The 15,339-nt window shown below is 41.0% G+C and overlaps 1 protein-coding gene across 2 annotated transcripts; it reads right to left on the bottom strand.

Annotated features, from left to right (window-relative positions):
* Positions 1-3,988: 3,988 nt before the first annotated feature.
* MPC1 (mitochondrial pyruvate carrier 1) lies at positions 3,989-14,888 on the bottom strand. Of its 2 annotated transcripts, XM_042437488.1 has the most exons (5): positions 14,731-14,888; positions 9,301-9,304; positions 6,927-7,023; positions 4,767-4,899; positions 3,989-4,598 (listed from the first exon to the last, which is right to left on the bottom strand). In XM_042437488.1, exons 1-5 carry the CDS (start codon positions 14,799-14,801, stop codon positions 4,580-4,582), a joined length of 324 nt encoding a protein of 107 aa, XP_042293422.1. In that variant the 5' UTR covers positions 14,802-14,888; the 3' UTR covers positions 3,989-4,579. The 2 variants fall into 2 exon arrangements, with proteins under 2 accessions (XP_042293422.1, XP_042293432.1); XM_042437498.1 differs by lacking the exon at positions 3,989-4,598 and having other exon boundaries at positions 4,763-4,899.
* Positions 14,889-15,339: the final 451 nt, after the last annotated feature.

Raw genomic sequence — 15,339 nt, 5'->3', positions numbered from 1 at the left:
CTGATGCACAATATGGATTTTGGATTTTTGTTCCCACTATAGTAAAGGTACTTACCACTCTTAGATAGCCATATCCTGTACATTAATCTCTTTTGCAGCGTTTTAAAAAAGCTAATCAATGACAGAATGATTTTCAGATGTGACCAAGTAATTTGCATTCATTTTCTAAACTGAACTTCTACCAATTGAACTTTTCCATGCTGAGACACAAAATACTTTGTATGATACAGAGGCACTTGCTGATGCTACTACCTTCATCACATAACTTATTCTGTTGTCATAAAGGCCTAAATCTAATCATTATGTTCCACTGATACAACACAGTTGTCCCCCTCCCCACTGCAGCCCTTCCCCTATCCTCAAAATATGCTCCAGAAGACTTGGAAACCTGGAACAGACTTTTTGGGTGGCACAGAAGTCTGTAAGAGAAGACAAAGGGTATTACATTTAAATCAAAGAAAAGATCACTCAGTGCCTCTCCATTGTTACATGTTGAAAATCTGTAGCAAGGAAGCATGAAGAAAAATAAAGCTTAAATTTCCTTTATACCTTTTGATTTGAGTGGGACTAATAACACCTGTTCCTTGAGAAGCCAGATCTGGCCACGGTGCTACATATCTTGGTTACATCCCATTTGGACTACTGTAATGGGCTCTACATGGGGCTGCCTTTGAAAAGTGTTCAGAAAATTCAGCTGGTTCAAAGAACTGCTGCCAGGCTGTTAACAGGGGCAGATTAGAGACCATACAAGGCCCCTGTTGAAACAACTTCATTGGCTGCCAGTTTGTTCCCAGGCACAATTCAAGTTGCTGGTTATTACCTATAAAGCCCTACATGGCTCAGGTCCACACTATTTGGCAGACCGTTTATCATGGTATGAACTGGCCCGGACTCCGAGATCCTCTGAGAAGCCCTTGTCTCCGTCCCAACACCATCACAAATACGGTTGGTGGGGACACGAGAGAGGGCCTTCTCAGTGGCTGCCCCTAGACTCTGGAACCTCCTGCCCAGGGAAATCAGAACGGTTCCCTCCTTGACGGCCTTCTGCCAGCAGATGAAGGCCTACCACTTCACACAGGTGTTTAAGGAATTGGTATAAGAATAGGCTGGGATGTTGGACCATTTTAAAAATTTGATACAGTTTTTTCTCTATATATAGTTTTATCTTTTAAAAATATGTTTTATTCTTTTAATAACTATTGGTTTTAATGCCATAATAATTCAATTCCTTTTTAATGTACTTTTAAAATGTTTTTAATTGTACTGTTTTTAATGCTGTGAAGCTGCTCTGAGTCCTAGTCCTGGGAAAAGAGTGGGATACAAATAATAACAACAACAACAATATAGCCTTCCAGATATTGGACTGCAACTTCCAGCATTCTTCACTACTGGAAATGCTGATTAGGACAGCTGAGCTTTGCAGTCCAACATGTAGGGAGCTATATGATTCATTATGTTTATAGGAAATAACAACAAAAAGGACCAATAATATGAGAAAATATGGCGGGATACATAGCTCCATTTTGTAGTATGGCGGCAGTGGCAGTAGGGTTAGGGAGCGCGCACCATTCACACGCTCCCTAAACCTAGTACGTACTAGGCTAACCCTAGTACGTACTGGGAGCGAAAAATGGTGGCGCCCTCTCTACATGGGTGCCACCATTTTGATGTGGCGGACGCCTAGCGTCCGCACATCCCGGCACGCTTGTGATGCCGCAAGTGCACCGCAAGAAGAACCCGCTTTTTGTGGGTTCTTTTTGTTCCGCGATGGAGCTGGGCGGTTTGGCCGCTGCGGCTCCCTTGCGGAGCAAACCAGGGCGGCGGGAGACCACCCTTTTTGGGCAGTCTGTATCTCGCCAATGACACTTTTCTTTTTAAGGAAAAAGAGGCCTAAGATTTCCAATGAGTGTAATCTCCTCCTCCTCTTCTTCACCACTGTCACCCCCATCTTAATTTACCACTTATTTCCTATGACATTTCCTAGGGTGGTATCTATACAAGTTAAAAATATATCTGCTGACACAATAAGGAGTATCTTTTGAAAACTATACAAAATGAACCAGCATCAATGTTTGAAATGCCAGTGTGCAGATTCAACAATGTGTTACTAGAGCATGCAGGTACTCAAGTTAATATACTGGTGTATATTAACTATTACATGAGCAATATCAAAACTAGGGAAATAAATTGCCATTACAGCAATTAACTGTAGGATACCAATTAGAAACTCTGCATTGCTTCAGAGTCTTCTATTAATATCTATTAAAGCACTAAGGCCATTTATTGTATAATACTGTAAAATCCTAAAATAATGTTTATATCTTGAAGTAAAGACCAATTATAAATATACAGCACATACATTTACACAGAAAACTAATTTCAGAAATACGACTACAGTACAGTTGTTCCTTATCCAAGGATTCTGCATCCATGGATTCAAGCATCGATGGCTTGAAAATAAATATATTTTCCAAAAAGCAAACATCAATTTTGCCATTTTTTAAAATAAGGAACATCACTGTACTAAGCCACTGATTATAATGGGACTTGAGCATCCATGGATTTTGGTATCTATAGGGAACCCCAGCAGATTTCAAGGGCCTACTGAAACATCTCTGCAAAATCCTCTGACTGGAATAGGAAATCTGAAATTTTGATTTGTAAGAATGGCATTTTTAGAGAGGAAGACGTTTTGTCCTCATGACAGCAGAATAAGAAGAATTACACTATGAAGGAGCAAATTACATTTCAGAGAATCAGAATTTAATCATTACCAGTAGCTACACTTTTTGCAGCTTCCTGCCCGCATCCATCTATTTTTTACATTATTACACCAAACAGACCAACAGAACCCACCTCCACATCAATAAATTAGTAGAGAGAAAGAGAATACACCTCTGTATTTTATTCAATATATTATTAGTCTGAGATTATTACAACTGAAATTGGCCTCGTATTTGCCAAGTCCTATCCTTCATACAGTTTTCCATTTATTTTAGTGATCTTTTTACAATCCACTAATGCAAGTTACGTAGCATTTTTATTAATATTGTTGAAAATGGTCATTACAAAATTCCCTCAAAACAGTTTTATTGCCATTAGTTTGATTAAAATATTCATATCATAACTTCTCCCAACGGGAAAGCTTACTGCCCCAAAGTTGTTGCATTAAAAATAAAATCATCAGATATAGGTCCCAAACACACTGCAGAAATAATCCAAACCACATTAACTGCCCTGGCTCAGTGCTAGGGAATCCTGGGAATTGTAGTTTACTGTGGCACCACAGCTCTCTGACAGAGAAGGCTAAATGTCTCCCAAAACTACAGCTCCCAGGATTCCCTAGCACTGAACCAAGACAGTTAAAGTGGTCTCAAACTGGATTATTTCTGCAGTGTGTTTTAGACCCTACTCTTGTATATGGTATGTTACAATGCTGATCTATCACAAGTAGGTAAGGAGAAAATGTTTAAATACTGTAGTTGACTTTAGAACTGTCCAGTTAAACAGCATCCTTCAGATATATCTGCCCAAATACCTTAATTTATGTCTGAGTACTTTTGTGTACAGTAAAATCTTACAAAAAATCCCTAGAAACATCTTCAAGAGACAAATAATGTGAAATTTGCAGACTGACATGAATGTAATATCCACAACATTTAGTGTTTGTAACAAATGGGACAGTTCAGCAGAACTGTCAAAAATGACACAGTGTATGTTACAGTCCCTCTGCTACAGGACACCCAACAGCTGTGCAACATTTCCTCAGTACCTATATGCAAACAGTCCTGTGCACCTAAGTTCAAATGGTGTGGTTGTTAATCTATACAAGAAACTGACTGGTATTTCAGACCAAAATATCAGAATTTAGAAAAGTAGACTCTGCACAAATATCATGACTGAGTACAACAATGTGGTAGGCTTGTGGAAGGACAAGCATTAACTTGAACCAGCCTACCTATCATTATGAATGTTCATTGCCCGTTGCACTTTATTTCATGGGGGTGGGGGGAAGTGAACGTTTAGCAAGAGTTAAAGACTTGAACGTGTAGGTAAGCAAACATACAAATCACCAGTTTGAGAACAGTTAGTACGTACCCGCTTTCAGTCAGCACAAAAGTGCTGATGTGAAGGACTGATGTACAATTTAATTAGAAAAAACCATTCAGAAATGGTCATCCCTAAATGCAAATATTATTTTACAGCAATTCCAATGCATTTAAGGAGGCAGAACCAGAATTCTCAAGTACATTTGTGCGTATAACTGCCAAATATCCACTGTTAAAACTAAGCAGTTTTTCTCATTCAGAATAAGTTGTGTGTATATAACTTGAAACATTTCATAAATATTAAAATGCAGTACTTGTAAGGCAGCAAACTCATATAATGTTTTGAACTGCTGTGCAGCACTTTTTAAAAGCTAAGTTACAAAACATAATAGATAGAGAACATTGAATATTGGCATGAATATTTTCATGAGATGTGATGTAAAATCAGACACAGCAACTGTGGATGGCAAAGACCTTCCTTGGTTGTAATTAGAAGAGGAGCACCTTTTCCATTTTCCCTTGTTAAATGGTCAGTTCTTTTTTCCCATGCTGTCAAAAAGAGAGAAAGACAAGAAGATGCAGTGAAATTCTCCAACTAACCAGGAGTTAGAGTTCAAATGTTAAGAACAAAATAATAATAATAATAATAATAATAAGATGAAAGGCAATTTAATTTGTCTCCTTTAATTGTAATGTCACATTTTAAAGTTTACCTACTTGTATTTAATCAATCGTCCTCCTTGAATAAGTTGTGCGATCTCATTAGTAAAGTGACAGGCAAACAGCAACCAGTTCCTGGGCTGCACCTTATATGCAAACCTCATGAAGGTCAATGAGTAGCAGCAAAGTGCTGTAAAAGCAATATTAACCAGATTTAGGGCATTCAAGAACTAAAACTGTGCTTACTGTTTTATTACATTCTAAACCAATGTTTAGTTTATTACTCTGAAGTACTGCATATACTCATGTATCAGTCTAGAAATTTTAGTTAAAAAATTCAACCAAAAAACCTGAATCGACTTATCCATGAGTCAATTCAAGAATTGTACTATAACTTCAATAAAAAAAGGAGTCATCCCTTGGTGAAAGGCAAGAGTGCAATCTGTCATTGGAAGCACCAATCCCCTCTATTCTCTCAACCATGTAGTCTTTAGAATAAACATAAATAGTTATTCCTGTGGGAATTTTGTAATTTCTTTAGCATTGTTTTCCTTTGCTTCATCCTTTAGATCCTTTGCTATATGCCTCTATGTTTTGCCCTTGACTTATCCACAGGTCATAACAAAATTCATATTCTGGCCCTAAAACCTGCCCTCGACTTATACATGAGGTCGACTTATAGTCGACCATACTTAATATGGATACCAGCCGTGAAAGCCTTCGACTTCACATTAACCATACTTATTTTGCTATTTTACTTTATAAAGATAATAATCACCGTCACCGGGAACTGCAATAAAATATCACATTTTATCTTCATATCCTAGCAGGAGTGTACCTCTTCAGGATTCCAGCCAGCCAGTCATACCTTCCTCCAATATGGTACAACTTTTAAGAAGTTCAAGCAAGGTATTCTGTTTCACACTCTCAATTTTTGCCCCAAATAACACTCAACATTTAATTACTATGGAGCATTGTTCAGTCCTCATTGGGTGCTGGAATTCATGACTTGAGGAGCATTATAGATGGGTTTATATTGTTATGGCTAACTGAAGAAGTAAGATGTAGATTTGCTGTTTAGCATATTAAGTTCATGCTACCTGTCTATTCAATTTCAACATATATGTCAGCTATATCTCTTGCCTAGTGTGTTTACTCATCAAATGAAGAAGAATGCATCATTCCAACATTAAAAAAAAAACATTATAAATATAACAAAGTCTTATGCATCTCCGCCATAAATGCAATGAAGTATTACAGTAATCACTCTTTAGGTTTTTATGGCTATAGAATACAATTAAAATTGTCCCCTAGAAATAGAAAACATGGGAATTTACAGTGTCTGTACTACAGACACTACTTGGCATGAACAGTCATGTGTAAGCCCAGGGTTACTTTCAAATGTGTCGATGCCACTTTACATAGATCACATAACAGGCCCCAACATTTTTAGCTGATTGCGACTACTACATCTCCATCCAACATAACAGAGTTAGGGACAGGAGCTGAGAGTCAGCTAGATTATTATTATTATTATTATTAATATTCTGCTTTTTCTCAAAAGAATCAAAGTGTTACAGGAGATAGATACTTTAGGATTTCACAACCTCATTCCATTTTCCCCTCTTTGTACATTTTTTTGGGGAACAATTTTAGCTTCTCCCCATTCCCAATAGGAGCACCAGACAGCCCACAAAATCTTTGAGATTGTATGTACAGCGTTGTGTAAATTTACAGCGCTATAAAAATAAAGCTTAGTAATAGTAATAATAATAATAATAATAATAATAATAATAATAATAAAGGGCCCCTTTAACATTACCACAAAACTATGAAAAGGATAGCATGCCACAATGGCCCTCCTCACATGCCATTTTCGTATAAATTAATCTGTAAAACCATGGGTTTGGTGGTGTGGAGAAGCATCATTATTAGAGTGAATGGCACATTATGAGGGAAGGCTTAACTCTGTCCTCCCCATGAATTAGATAGAATGAATATAAATGTCTGTCTGGTGGTGTATGACAGTATGGTATGTGACCCCTGATTGCCACATTATTATGTGACCCTTTTGGTGGAAAAAGAATTACCAACCTGTTGTATATGGCCATTTCAACACAGGAAATTTGGGCACGATTAAATGTAGCATATATGTATACATTTGATCTTTCTCTAAGAACAGTTCAATTTATCTCAAGGTCAAATTTTACTACTTGCCAAATGTCATTCGGCCACTGATGATCTCTGGTGATTTCTTCATATCATTGATAGCAGCAATAGGCAATCCCCAGTTAGCTACTGGCCCCCAGAAGTGCTGTAATGGAAAGATCACAGAAGTGAGGAAGCTTATTGCCCTGTTGATCCTTATTTTTAGACCAGGATTTCTAGGAGTAAAACTAACTTAAGCCATGTTGCATCTTGAGTTTTATTATTAGGTAACCAAATACAGGCTATAGCCAAAAGACAAATAAAAATAATATGAAAACAAACAATACAATAAAAGGTAGGATCATAAAATTTACAAATGATTTTAAAATACCAAAATTCAATATAAAAATACAAAACCTTCAAATATATTTAGGCAGTCCAAATTTCTTACAAGAAACCTTTTTATCATCTCTGTTATTCTCAATTCTGTGTTGGTTTGCTTTTACTGCAAATCTAGAGATGTTAATCAGGTCTGACGTAATTGAACTAGATAGAAGTACAGCGTGCCCGTGTCATACGCGGGCGCGCCTTATGCGGCTTGAGCATATGCGCTCAAGCCACGGGGCACACACAGGCCGGAAGGGGCGGTGCGTCCCATTAAATTAAATGGGCGCGTGCGCCCGTTGCACCCTGCGTGCCGCCGCGCACAAGCCCCATTGTTTACAATGGGGCTTGAGCATAGGCGGAATTTGCCTTACACGGAGGGATCCGGAACGGATCCCCGCATAAGGCGAGGGCCCACTGTACTGTATGATCAGCCTTCAGTATCCGCAGACTTGCCATCCACAGATTCAAACATCCGCAGACAGCAAGCCTGTGTTGTCCCCAATGGCAGCGTGTGCACATGGCCACACTGCCATTAGGAACAGTTCCTGTTGTCCCCAGTGGCCACAATTAAGTCCCGTTGTCCCTAATGGTGGTCCTGTGGCATGCACATGCCGTCACTGGGGACAACAGGGGCCTCCCTAATGGCAGCGTGGCTATGTGCATGCACTGCCACTGAAGTCCTGTTATCCCTTAATTGGGGACAATGGAATGTGAGCATCCATGGATTTTGGTATCGGCAGGGTGTGTGTCTGTAATGGATCCCTTGCGAATACCGAGAGCCGAAAGTATGTAACTTTCCCCCTATCATTAAGGTTAATAAAGGCTCTAAACATCTTACCAAGTATTTATCCCTTGGAATTTATTGTAACTTACTATTTTAACTCAATAATTAACAATTACTATTTAACTCCATCATTACAGTATCCTCAACCGTTTGGTTTTAATAAATACACAGCTGTTGTTATCTGCCAGTATTCTTATATCTGTCTTCAATAAATGTAGTCATTATAGTCTGAAAATACAAGGCTATAAATAACTTATTCTGCACTCCCTTCATTAATCTTGAACAGATTTAAAAGCAAAAGGACTTTTTTTTAATGCATAAGCCACACAACTCCTTCAAAAACAAAAACTAAACAAATATGGAGATGGCAAATGTGGAGAGATCCCTCAATATTTTTGGAGGTAAGAATGTAATGTGCAAAGGAAATTCATGTTTCTATGAATTGGGCCAGGAGTGGGCAACTATGGAAGGCAAAAAGGCCAAATAAGCCCCCCAAGAGAGCTTGTAGGGCAGCACCCCCTTACAGACTATCACACAACAAAAACTACCACTGCAAAATGCCTTTTAGAAGACTTGGGGGCATTCTCACCATGCTGAAGGGCCTTCCTGGGCCATTTTAGAACCAGGGGAGTTCTTTTTAAATTAGAAGTCACTTCTTGTTTCAAAAAAGGTCTCTCATGGGCATAAACTGGCCCAGGACTCCCAAACTGTGGTGGAAATGCCCCTTGCACCCCCTAGAAGGTATTACTGGCCCACACATTTTTTGAAGCATTTTACAATTTATTTGGTCCCAGGGAGGACCAAGGGGCTTCCAACATGGTAGAAATGCTTTCCATACCCACTAGAAGTTATTTTTGGACTGGGCGGGGGGCACATGTAGCCACACTTTGCTCCCACCTGATTAGACAAAGCTTTACTACTGCTCTTTTTAAATTAGAAATTTAGCATTTTCAGATTTGTTTGAATAGTGGGATGTAGAAATAGTAAGTGCCAAACAGTTGCAAGGTTTTCTCTCTCACACAAAACAATGGCTAAGAAGCAGGTATGCCCATATATTTCTCAAATGATAATTGTGGAAGTCTCCCAAGATATCTGGTAGATAGATATAAGGGGGTAAGTATGTTGTAACTGGAGTGGAAAAATGAACATTTTACTCAACTTGTTTCTGGGGAAGAGCAGCACCTAGCTTCAGTGGATTTTAGGATCAATTCATAACTATGCAAGAACACAATCATTACATGCAGCTAAAAGAAAGAAGAGACAGTGCCTTACCGTACTATTATGAGAAGTCATAACAATTCACCATGTAAGGGAACACATGAAAGAAAGAAAGAAAAAGAGTAATTTGACTTCATGAAATAAAATATAGTGGGTATATTAGTAATGCAAGATACTTTTCTTAATAAACAAGTCAAAAGTACAAGTCTGCTAATTCAGCAAACAATTGCTAAAATGAGTTTATTTTTAAACTGAAAGGAAGCTATTTCAGCCAGTCATAATCTGTTCAGATCCAATGTCAGACAGCAATTCAGTCTCGTTGAAATCATTTTTAAATCCACATATTGATAGCAATAAGTGGTTTCCCATTCCTAGACTCATGAGAGAAGCAGTACTTTCTTCTAACAATTAAAATATGCCCTTCATAATTCCTCAAACAAATAACAATGACATAGGCCACATTAAATGGCTTGTGCCCAGAGTACTTGGAGGACCGCCTCTCCCCATATAATCCGCCCCGCACTCTCAGGTCAGGTGGGAGACAACTTTTGAGAGTTCCTAAGGTGAGATATACAGTGTCGGCGCATAGGGCTTTTTCTGTCTCGGCCCCGCGGACTTGGAACTCTCTCCCTGACGAGCTCCGCTCGGCCCCCTCCCTCGAGTCTTTTAAGAAAAACCTTAAGACTTACCTTTTCCGTCAAGCCTTCCCCCACATGTCCTAATTGATATTCTCTCCTGTGTATTGTGTGAATTGTTTGATCGGAATCGTTTTATTGCTTTTTTACTGGTTTTAATTATATGACTGAATGATGGATTTTAATGATGTATTGTATTCTTTTAATATCGAGGACTGTTGTTGGTACATTTTGTATTTTTACTGTGTTGTAAACCGCCGTGATCGAAGGAACGGCGGTATATAAATAAAGTCTAATTCATTCATTCATTCATTAAGGTCAATGATGCACCCTTCTAGATGCAAAGCTGGCTGTCCAGTCACCACGTTCCTGCATCGATCAGGGGCCGACTGGGACTGGTGTGGCCAGAGGCCTCTCCAAAGTGCCGGTCTGCTTCACCTGTAAAGTTACTGGAAATGAATGTTAAGAAGCCTCGGGGGCAGTGGTCTGCCCCCTTTTCTCTTAGGTGGCAACCCTAGCACCTCCCAACACATATTTTTTGATATTAGGTCTACTATTTGTGCAGCAGCCACCCAGTCAACGACATCTATCCCAGCCGCACCCAGTTTGCCACTGCCTCCTCTTCTGCCTCAGCCTCTCATGAATACAAAACAAGCAGCAGCAGTGATGGTAGGGGTCCAGACCTGCTCATCCATTTTGCCTGCACCAGCCTTACAGGACAAAGAAGGCGAGCTGGCCGGCTGCATGAGTTGCTACGCCCAAGGGAACTGAGTGCAAAAAGGGAGAGTGACCAAGCATCTGGTCAAGAAGCAACCAAGGATCTGGTTGAGCAGTGACCAAGAAGACTTTCGCCTGTGTTAGACTGCCTCAAGGCCGGCTCAGGCAAGAGATTTCTCAGTCACTGCTTGACTGAGTGCTCACTGCTTGACAGTCACTGCTCCTTTTGCACTTGGTTAAGGTAAAGGCTGGTATGGGTGAGGGACTCCTTGGTCACAGCTTGACCAGCTGCTCAGTTATTGCTCCCAAGTTGACCAGGTACAAAGGGAGAAGCTTCACCCTCGTGAGGAAGAACTCTCAATCCTTCTTCACCGGGTCACAGAGGAATGCAGCCAGCTTTAAACTTTTCTCCCCAGTGAGGAAGAATTCTCAATTCAAGAGAGGATCAAGAAGAATCAACCCCAGAGCCATGCCTTCCCCACAAAGCTCACATCATTCCCTCTCTGCTGACACAAGCATTGTTTCTTCTGCTATCTCTTCTATTGGACTGATTGACAAAAGAAAGCAGCAGCGCAGCTCCAACCTTCCAGCCAAAGCCCAGCAAAACTCACAAAGCTTAAAGCAGGGTCCCAAATGAGAAACCTCCTTTTTGCCACTGCATCTCCCCTACCACCATGTGCTTTAATTTCTCATCCCCACCATGGTCCCAAAGGCCACTAGTCCTCCTTATCTTTCTTGTGCACCAATAGTTTGACTGAAGGCTCCCCTGCCACCTCCTTCTCCCTCACCACCCCCTACTGCTCTTTCCCCCCCTCACCATCCCCCCCATCTTTCCACCACCCCCAGGGGGCATACTGCCCACTTTGGAAGTCATTGCCTTAGAGTTTCTTATCTATACACACAGATATCTCACTGCAGTCCTTTTACTATTAAATTTTCAGTATTTGTAGATAGTGAAATGGCTTATTTGCTATTATGAGACTGAAAGGAGAACTAATCAGGAAGTTGAGGAAAAAGTAAGATCAGCTCATGCCAAAGACAGTCCAGTTGCAGGGCAGGGCGGGGGGGGGGGGGGACGGTAATGTCAGAAGAACAGAAGAAGAGTTTGCCAAAGGTATGGGGCTGGATCTCTAAAAGGTCAAGAGAAACTGTTCATTAAAAAAGGGCTTTTCTGGCTACACACACACATACACACAGACACACAGACACAGACACACACACACACACAATCCCTAAAAGTTGCTTCTGATGCTTAAGGAATTCTTTAGAATAGCATACAGGGAGGATGGACAGGAGGTCTGTGGCAGGGCAAGGAAATCACATAACCTGATGAGGTCTTGCAGAGGTATAGTTATTTTTCCACTCATGCAAGACATTTCTGAATCCAAACACAAAACTACAGCCAATGCGGCCACAAATGCATGGGGATGAAGAGAGGTAAACAATATTGTGAGAAACCTCCGACAGCAGTTCCAACCATTAACTATATCTTACACTTTAAGATGCTGAAGCTTACTGATGGATAATCCTGCATCAGAGACCCCAAAAGATGAAAAAATAGTTGCATACACATCACTGCCTGAAGTAAAATGCTATCAGACCTGCTAGGAAGTAGCTTAGTTACGAAAGGTACAAATAATGTTGTAGAAAGAAAAAAATAAGTCAATTAAATACTACCATGAAATAATTCAAGCTAGCCTAAGTAAAAAAGAACTAGTGTCTTCTGTTAAATAAACATTTCTGTCTTCTTGATTTATCAGATCTTTGTTTTAAACAGGTATTTTTCAAATGACTGGAAAAGATCTCTATAGTACAAGCTGATTTTGTCTTCTGCAACATAAGGTGAGTTTAGTAAAAAGACCTGGTGTCACTATCAAGTTCTTTCTCAACAACAACATGTTTAAACATGCATGAACCCAACTGTATCATAGTTAAAAGAAATTATTCACCAAGAACAATTAGGCAATAAAGTATTACAATCTTCAATTAGATATATTTCTCTTTTATGGAATAAGCCATAAACTTGGGACATTCTTAATCCTAAACACGTATTCTGAACTCTACTCCACTTCATGTGACATTTTGTAGGTATTAATCTCTTTCTTCTGTGAAAAAAAACATTCCTACCAGTCATGCAAGTACTGCAAGATTTCTTCACCATTCAGACTTACTCAATTTGCTTGAGTAAGTAATGTGTATCTTCATGCACTTCAAATAGGGTGGCAAGAGGCAGAATAGGACAGGATATGAGGGAGTTACATTTGCTGATATTCCCACTTCTACACAACTATTAAATCTGTAGGAGTTGCATGCTTTCTTGCGCTACCGTTACTCCTAAGCCTATTTACAAAAATTTACCAGCTGCAGAAAGGTCGTCTGTGGAAATGGACACATTTTTCTGGAGGTGGCTGATTTTTTTATTGTTTTTCAGATCACTCAAGATTTAAGAGAGAAGACCCTTGTCTTTTAAAAAGAAAATGGGATTTCTTAACTCTTTAAAAACGTTGACCAACCCAGGTGAACATTTGCAGAAAACAAAGAATATCCTACTCCCAAAGAAAAGAAGCCCAGTCTTATGTCACTCATTAGTGTATGATGTTGCATCTTACTGATTGACCAATACATTCGCTAAGGTGGGAGCTGAGCTGATTTCTGCATCTTCAGCATTATCAACACAGCATGAGCATTTAATCCATTTACACTTTGTTTGGGATAGGAAACGAAATTTCACACAGTGTTTGTCACTCAGCCCACAGGACTGTTTTTGAAATTTGTCAGTAAATGGAAACAAAATGAAGCTTTGAAAAACCAAACAACAGCCTCCCCATAAATACTCAGCTTCCTTCATTCTAAAGGGGTTCATGGGCCTTTAACTGGGGGTCCAAACTTAATTCTCATTTACTTTTCAGCACTTTAAATGTTTTTATGTAAACAATGAAGTCAATTTCCCCCTTTATTAACAGATGGCTCATAAAAAAGCGGATGTTTATATTAATGTTATTCTACTATAGAGTAAGACTGGGAAAACTGTTTAAACTGCAGTAACAGCAAGGCTTGACACAGAAACAGTGAATGCGCCGGATGAACCAACGGAGGTCTTTACAACTATTCTGAAGCAGATTATTTAGAAATCAAGGTCCCAAGAGTGTAGCTGTTCTTCAAATCAAGACAGGAAGGATGGGAAATGTAGTTTGGGCTTTGAAAGGCTACTTCAGCATGTAAAAGATAAGGGGCCAAAAGCAGTAACATCTCTTCTGTTGTCCTTTCTCAAAGCAGGAGGATGCAAAATAGGGATTTGAGATCAAAATAATGGCAACCAGACACGAAAACGACTTCATTACGATCTATGCTAGGCCTATACTGCTTCACCTGTTTTGACTTTACAAGCTGCCTTGTGTCCCAGGGGCTGGGGAACAGGCAGCCAATAAAGACAGAGTTATTATCATGACGATTAGGATAGTAATCTTTACACAGAAGCCTTTCAACAGGGCTTAGACCGAGTACAGCATTCAGTGGGTGCAGTTTCTCTTTTGGCAACAATCACTTTCCTGTTTTGAAAGCTCTGAAAGGGCCGGCATTCCTGTGTTAAATGCCTTGTTTCTACGGTGTAGATCAGGGTCCCGTAACTGTCCCCTTTCAGAGATTTTTTGGACCTTGTTGGCCAAGAGCCTGGGATCCTGGGAGCTGAAGGGGACCTTGGTGCAGATGCCCTGGGAAGGCGGGATCCTTGCATGGGATCATGGAGTCCTATTCCCACCACGGAGAGACTTGGGATCTCCTGGGTTGCTGTTAACTGCCCTCAAGCTGACTTTGCTCTCCAGCGAAGGAAAGGCCTCCAAGTCCAGGGCTTTCAGGCTCAGGGCCCTTTCTTCCCTGGTTGAACCCAGCCTTCCTCTTTTCCTTTCCCAGCATTTTACTGCGCTTTCCAATGAGTCCTTCCTTTGTCTGGCTCTCTGCTATGGAATTCTGGGAGTTGGAGTTTGTTGTGGGCCCCCCACAACAAACTCCAACTCCCAGAATTCCATAGCAGAGAGCCAGCTGGTGTTAAAGCGCTGCCAAACCGGGTTATCTCTCCAGTGTGGACGCAGCCCTAACCGGCCCTCTCCTCCTCTGCCCCCATTCCCCCAATTACCTCATGAGATAGTCCCTGAAGTCCTTGCTGCGCACATAGTCCGCCGCCTTCCGAGCCAACGCCGCCGCCATGGCTGCTTCCAATGACAAACTCCTCGCCCGCTGTCACCGCCGCTTCACGACAGACCCTCCCGGCTTCTTCGCCCGCTTTACGGCAACGCCTCCGTTCCCATGGCGACGTCGCCGCCGCGCGTGCGCCGTAAAGCAAAGCCGGCCCGTCTCTCTCCTGCGTCGAGGTGGGCCGCGCTTCCCTCTGAGCTGCTATTGGCTGCGCGTGAGGAGCCCATTGTCTCTTATTGGTCCGCGGCCATGGCCTGGCTTTCCTCTCTCTGTGCCCTCCTCCCCCGCCCAGTGCGATTGTCAAGGGCAACTCCAGGAGGGAGTGCCTCGCGGCGGCTGCTACCCTGCAGGGTTAATGCGGGTGGACTCCGCTTTAATAGCGGTGGGCCCCATGCTATGGGATCTTGGGGTCGGCAGTTTGTGGTGGCGCTAGTTCCTTTGGCAGGGAAGGCTAAACGCCTTACAAAACGGGACGTACTAAACAGATGACAGTACTTGCCCATTGGGAATCATTGGGGAATGCTTGCCCATAGGGCAACATAGGAAACAT

The sequence above is a fragment of the Sceloporus undulatus genome, chromosome 1 (assembly GCF_019175285.1).
Source record: "Sceloporus undulatus isolate JIND9_A2432 ecotype Alabama chromosome 1, SceUnd_v1.1, whole genome shotgun sequence".
Classification (NCBI taxonomy): Eukaryota; Metazoa; Chordata; class Lepidosauria; order Squamata; family Phrynosomatidae; genus Sceloporus; species Sceloporus undulatus.
The sequence above is the reverse complement of the archived record's forward strand: the minus strand, read 5'-3'. Positions and strand labels throughout refer to the sequence as shown.

Coding starts and splice junctions, on each gene's coding strand:
- MPC1 (XM_042437488.1), bottom strand. CDS start 14,801: ATGGCGGCGGCGTTGGCTCGGAAGGCGGCGGACTATGTGCGCAGCAAG. Junction 4,900..6,926: donor CAGTGGCCGAATGACATTTG/GCAAGTAGTAAA, acceptor TTGCTTTTACAG/CACTTTGCTGCTACTCATTG.